The sequence below is a fragment of the Orycteropus afer genome, unplaced genomic scaffold (assembly GCF_000298275.1).
Source record: "Orycteropus afer afer isolate SDZICR_OR568_19922 unplaced genomic scaffold, OryAfe1.0 scaffold00048, whole genome shotgun sequence".
In the NCBI taxonomy this organism is placed as follows: Eukaryota; Metazoa; Chordata; class Mammalia; order Tubulidentata; family Orycteropodidae; genus Orycteropus; species Orycteropus afer.
The window spans coordinates 10,849,888-10,856,670 of NW_006921635.1; the positions used below are offsets into that span (position 1 = coordinate 10,849,888).

Sequence of the window (6,783 nt, forward strand, 5' to 3'; positions counted from 1 at the left end):
GAGTTTACAAAGACTTATGGGTAGAAAAGCCACACTAAGTAATTTACTACACCGCAGCTACTCTCCGCTCAAGGGCAAATTTCAGAGTCTCCTCTGATATCCATTTTGATCTTTTATTTCTTTCTTGTCTTTTTAATGACCTCTTGCTCTCTTCGTGGATGATGTTCTTGATGTCATCCCACAGTTCTTCTGGTTTTCTATCAGTGGTCTTCAGTGCATCAAATCTGTTCTTTAGATGATCTCTAAATTCAGTCCATAATGAAGGTCATGGACTTTAATTGTCTTCAACTTGACCTTGTGTATGAACAGCTAATGGTCTGTTCCACAATCACCTCCTGGCCTTGTTTTGGCTGAAGATACTGAGCTTTCCATTGCCTCTTACCGCAGATAGTCAATCTGATTCCTGTGTACTCCATCTGGTGAAGTGCACATGTATAGCTGCCATTTGTGTTGTTGAAAAAAGGTATTTGCAATAAATAAGTCGTTGGTCTTGAAAAATTCTGTCATGAGACCTCCAGCGTTATTTCTATCTCCAAGGCCCTATTTTCCAACTACCAGTGATTCTTCATTTCCACCTTTTGCATTCCAATCATCAGTGATAATCAACACATCTTGATTGCGTGTTTGGTCAATTTCAGACTGCAGAAGTTGGTAAAAATCTTCAATTTCCTCCTCTTTGGCTTTGGTGGTTGGTGTGTACATTTGAGTAATAGTGGTATTAACTGGTCTTCCTTGTAGGCATATGGATATTATCCTATCACTGACAGCACTGTACTTCAGGACAGATCTTGAAACATTCTTTGTGACGATGAATGCCACACCATTCCTCTTCAATTTGTCATTCCCGGTGTAGTAGATTATATGGTTTCTGATTCAAAATAGCCAAAACCAGTCCATTTCAGCTCATTCATGCCTAGGTTATCGATCTTTCTTAAGTTCCATTTAATTTTTGACAACTTCCAGTTTTCCTAGATTCATATTTTGTGCATTCCACGTTCTGATTATTAATGGATGTTTGCAGTTGTTTCTTCTCATTTTGAGTCATGCCACATCAGCCAGTGGTGGTCCCGAGAGCTTTGCTCGATCCATATCATTAAGGTTGACTGTGCTCTGTGTAGGCAACTCTACCGCAGTCATATTTTGAGTGCCTTCTGACTTGACAGGCTCATCTTCCCGCACTATATATAAACAGTGTTTCAGGGCTATTTGTAAAGTTTTCTAGTAATATATCAGACATTGTTTCACTGCTGTTCATAAGGTTTTCATCGTCCAATTCTTTGAGAAGTGGATGGCCTCTTACTTCTTCCGAGTCTGTCTTAGTCTGGAAGTTCTGCTGAAACCTGTCCACCATGGGTGACCCTGATGGTATTTGCAACACCAGTGGCATAGCCTCCAGCCTCATACCAACATGCAGGCCACCCCAGGATGACAAACTGACAGACAAGTTCATCTCCTTAGTTGTTCTAAACTGCTCTGCTCACTTCCTATTGTGTTGTTGTTGTTAATTTGCCATTGAGTCGGACCCGACTCATAGCGACTCCTCCTTGGGTTTCCGAGGCAGTATCACTAAGGAAGTAGATTGCCCAACCTTCCTTTCTAGGAGTGGCTGGTGGGTTTGAACCAACAGCCTTCTGGTTAGCAGTCAAGTGCCTCAGGCACTACGTTATCAGAGCTCCTTCCTGGCCTCCCTTAAAGCCCCTCCAAAACCTATGCCTGGCTCCCCTTCCGGACCGCCCCTTAAAGCCACTTCCAAAAGCCCCCAGTGCCCAGCTCTACACCTGGTGCCTGGCTCCGCTTCTGGGCTGCTCCTTAAAGCTGTGTCCAAAAGCCCCTGGTGCTCGTGAAGCTACTACTACCGAAAAAATACGGAATTCAGAAACTGGCTACCTTTTAGAGGAGAGCGTGTGTTAAATCTTAGATGTGTGGAGTTGCAGTGAGACTCCTTCCGTTATGAAAGAAAAGGCTTTGTTTGGAACCTTTTAGAGACTAGGTAGAGTGCTGGTAGGAGCTGTGGTGGTGCAGTGCTTAAGACGTTTGACTGCTAACCAGAAGGTCAGCTGTTTAAACCCACCAGCCGCTCCATGGAAGGAAGATGGGGCAGTCTACTTCTGTAATGATTTACCTTGGAAACCCTGTGGGAGGTCACTATGAGTTGGAATCGACTCATTGGCAGTGAGTTAGTTTGTTTGTTTGTTTTCAAGTGCCGTGACTCAAGGGATCCCTGCCCTCCCTCCACCTCTGGTAATAAGAGATATCAGAAATTTGTGTTTTACATTGGAAGCGTGTGTGGTTCAGCAGTTAAAGCGCATCTTCCTTGTCGTTGCTTTGCCTCAGACCTCTGTGTAAAGGTGAGGTGGGGAACTGGAGCACAGTCCACTCACGTTCCGTATCCCTTTACTCCCTCCCGGGGCCCCTACGGGGGTGCCACAAAGAACAGCATGGAGACTTCTGCTGTGGTCCAGGATACCCTCTGCCATCAAGTCAATTCATAGTGACCCTAACGGCAGAGTGGAACTGCCCCCCACGTTTGCCTAGGCTGGAATCTTTATGGAAGCCAACTGCCACATGTTGTGGCTGGTGAGTTGAAATGGCCAATCACTTAATTACTGTGCCACCAAGGCTCCTTGTGGTTCAGTATACAGCTAATGAAAAATAGAATGACCAAGACTGACGGAAAATAGTTATACTTCCCTGGCTTGTGACATACTCTTCTCGGAGTCGCTGTGTTCTCTGATCTCCTCCATTCCCTCTTTCTTCCTTCCCGTCTCCTTCTCTATGTATCTGAGAGACATTGCTACTGTCATCTTTATTTTCTGGACTGGCTATTTCCTTTTATGTAGAATTCAACCCAGAGGACTTAATCTCGTACTCTTCAGAAGGCAACCATGTTGCCTCTCTTCACGTCTCTGAGCGAAGCGAGTAGCCTTCCTGCAGTAGTTCAGGTTGACGCTGGGAGTTGTGGGGCAGGGCATCTGTGCTTTGTGCAAGGTTCCCAGTGAAGAAGTGGGATCTGGACTGTTGCCTGGAGAGCCTGGAGCCAGCGCTGCCTCGGCTGGGGTGGTGTCAATAACTGCCCTTACTTGGACATCATCACCGTCTTCCTGACGCTCATGTCATGAGCATTTTGATGTACTGGAGGGTCTCTGGTCACACAGAGGCCCATGAGCCCAGGTCTGGAAGGCGCATGTGTCCTATTCGGCTCTGGTTACTACACATACCCTCCCCCGCTCTGTCCTGCAGCTGGAGCACTGATTCTGCAGCCAGGGAACTGGTGTGACAGAAGGACCTTTGAACAGCATAACGTTTAGTTACCGTAGATGAACAACTTCAGGGAACTACTCCTGCATTTTGTAAGCACAGCTCTCCTGAGTCATCAGAATGCTTAGTTTCTTTCTTAAGACATTTTCCATGAGAAATTGACCTTCTGTAGCCACTTCATTTAATGCATCATGCCCTAGGTTTTAGTGATGAAATGAAGCTCAGAGATTATCTTGTTTGCCTCTTTTAACATGGGGTCAGAGGAACCCTGAGGGCTGTGCAGGTAGGGCCTCAGAAGGATTGTGAACCCCCTGGAAATCGTCGGCCTGTCTTGGTGTGGACACATCACGGGCTCTTCCAGCATCTCTAATACTCCTCCCCAGAGTTGCATTAGTGTCGAATAGAGCCTTCTGTAGCGGTCAAGGACCTTAGCTGAAATACCTCAGTGGCGGGCAGCGCAGCACCTGGTCATCTGCCCTCCTGTTATCCTTGGGGCCTCGCGTTGGAGTGGGGCTGGCCTGCCGGGCTTTGATGGAGAGAGTCATTTGCGGGAGTGGTGGCGGGAGAAATAGAAGAGAGGGTGTGCGCCAGTTTTCTAAGTGGGCAGACCAGGAGGGTCGTGCATTTCAGCAAGAGCTTTACAGGAGGAGGCAGCATTGTCTGGCTGCTAAAGGCAAGATTTAATTGTTTCTAGCAAATCAATTAGTCTTTAGGGACTTTAATCAGTCAAATCTGATGCATGGATGAGGTATTAGAAAGCTTGTGCCTGTTAAGACCATTAGTTCTTAGTATCTCTGAAGCATTTCTCTGTCTGTCTGTCTCTCTCCCTCTCTCTCTCAGGTTTGTGTCTCTCGGTATAAATACTGCCACTTAGACAAATTTCTGCCAATGATCCTTTTAGTGGGAACTTAAGGTTGCAGATTGGTTGTAAAAGTGTGATAGGAAAAAAACAAGACGATTTTGATTCCCAATTTGTTACAGCTTTCTCATTTGAAGTTGCTACCGTCGTGCTGCACAGACACGAAGCAAGTTCCCCACCTTCTGTCCCTAGTTGACGTTGTCTCCTCTTGGTACCTCTTCTAATCCACGTGGCAGGAGGGGCTTCCTACTGACTACGTCTCACTCCTGTGCTGTCTCCGTTTTCCCCACCACGGCCTTGCTGTCCAAGCCCTTTTTGGAACCAAATGTGTCCTTGTTTTCCAGATATACATCAGGGGACGTGAGGGTGTGGGACACCCGCACCTGGGACTACACAGCCCCCTTCCTGGAATCGGAGTATGAGGACGACGAGGCTGGGCTGCAGCCATATGTCTCCTTTGTGAGGATAAACAGCTCTCTGGCGGTGGCGGCTTACGAGGACGGTAAGGAACCGCAACCCTCCTCCCTATTAAGGAAAAAAAAAAAGCTTTACAAAAATTAAGCAGCTGTGGCCGGCTCCCCCCTGTAATCCCTCCATATATACACGTGGGCACACACACAGGTTCAGACACAGACACACACACACACACACACACACACGCTCCTGCCTTTATGTGAAGAAGTTGGCCAAAAATCCTCAGTGCATTAGTAGGCATTGGAACACAGCACCCATTAAAACTGGTGTTTAATTCCGACTGGAACTGTCAGGCTGGGTTTTAGTGCCAGACATGAGGCTGGCCAAGCCATCTTAAGCAAATAACTTGTTTTGGTGTTAAATATTAAATATATTTGGCCTACTTTTTCCTGCACCTCTACTTAGTCCAAAGTGAAAGGGGATAGATGTAGATCACGTGCTGACAAATACAGAAACAGAAAAACAAAAGGCAGTGTCTGCCTTTCCCTGGCAAGGTAACGTACGGTGGGGGAGTAATGTACAGTGGGGCGGTAACGTGTTGTCTCTCAGGGACTGATAGAGCTCCTTCTGGGTGTGAGCCACTGTGGGTTTATAGAACTGAGGTCAGGCTCATTTAAAACTAGTTTTACCAAGTAATGAAATCTCAACAGTGTATCGCTAACAGACATCATAATTCCAATGGCTGTGACAACCTGTACTCACACCTGCCGCACTCCTGACCTCCATTATGTTGTTAAGTTTGAATCGCCAAAAGCTTGGTTTTCCCACTGGCCTGAAAATTGGTCCACAAAATGTTTCCAAAAGTGAGTGCTACTGTCACGTCCCCACTGCAGGTCTTCCCAGGCAGTGTAACAGTACTGGTTGGCTCCAAAGGACAAAACTACAGTCAAATAGCTGATGGAGGAATTTCATAACTATATGTAATTGAAAAATAAAACCTTTCATTTTAATGACTTTAACAACATGAACTCCATTCTTTTGCTTTGATATTAGTAGACACCACTGTTGAGTTCTTTCTTTCCAGCTTGTAGTAGGTCAGCTAAGGTGTTTCTCTTGTATATCGACTCGTAATATTTTATGTATTTCCATTGAGATCCTGGACAGATAACATAAGAGCAGCTTCAGCGTCTTCACTACTTTCCCATTAGCAGTGAGTTTCTGCATTTTTTAAAATGGTTATGCAAAGGGTGCCATGTTTGTAAGGTTAGAATCAAGCAGTTCCAGAATCATCTAGTTGTCTCCCTCTGCCCTACACATGTGTTCTCCTACAGACAGGGAACCTGAGGCCCACAATGGCTGGCCAGAGGATTTGCCTGCAGTCACGTGACTAGTTGGTAGTGAATCCAGAACTCTGTTCTGGTTTCCCGGGCCAGGCAATGGGCATTACATGGTTTGTGTCCTACTGCACACAGAGACTTGTAAAATGGGTGCCTGATTGACTGGCACCATGTCTCGTATGTTATGAGTTTAGATATCTCGAGGTGTTGGACAAACATGCTGCTGCTTTCTATTGTTGATTACAGTTGTCCTTGACACCCTCATCCCTATTGTTGGGTGGAAATATTTGGAGGCCTGTAGATTCACTTTCTTTGGTGAATTCTTGGTAAATAATTGCCAACGTATATCTTAAATACTTAATTTAAAAAAAAAAATCATAGCTAAAATTCAAACAGCAAAAATACGTAAAATAAAAAGTTACGAGTTCCTTAATTATTCCCCAACCTCTAGTCCTGTCATGTTTTACACAGGGGTCTTGCTTTGTATACATCTCTGTACCTTGCTTTTTCACCTAATGATGCATCTTGGCAGTCTTACGGGCACGTCTTCCTTTTCTAATGGCTGTGTGTTACTGCCTTATGTGGCTGTACTATAATTTATTTATTAAGCCCTTATTGATAGACATTTGGATTATTTTACTTTTTGTTATTAAAAACACTGCTGCCATATCCTTGAACAGATACTATAATGGGCTTGTGCAGGTACTTCCAGGGGGTAAATTATGAGTGCTTCCTGGGTCGAAGGCTACTGATGCTTTAAGTTTTGATGGCTGTTGCCAAATTGCCCTGCAGAAAGATTTCACCTGTTTCTCTTCTCTTGTGAAGTATATGAGACTGTTTCCTCCTGCTTGTCTGAGAGGAGAAAATGGTGTTTTGATGTTGTTTTAGTTCGCCTTTCTTTTTCTTTTCTTTTTT

At 45.1% G+C, this 6,783-nt stretch overlaps 1 protein-coding gene across 1 annotated transcript in view; it reads left to right on the top strand.

Moving 5' to 3' along the window:
- The window catches only part of FBXW8 (F-box and WD repeat domain containing 8), a 162,403-nt gene that overhangs the window by 71,308 nt on the left and 84,312 nt on the right, over positions 1–6,783 (top strand). Inside the window, exon 5 of the mRNA XM_007938281.2 lies at positions 4,462–4,619. Within this exon, the coding sequence (XP_007936472.1) occupies positions 4,462–4,619 (158 nt within the window). The remainder of the gene's footprint in view (positions 1–4,461; positions 4,620–6,783) is intronic.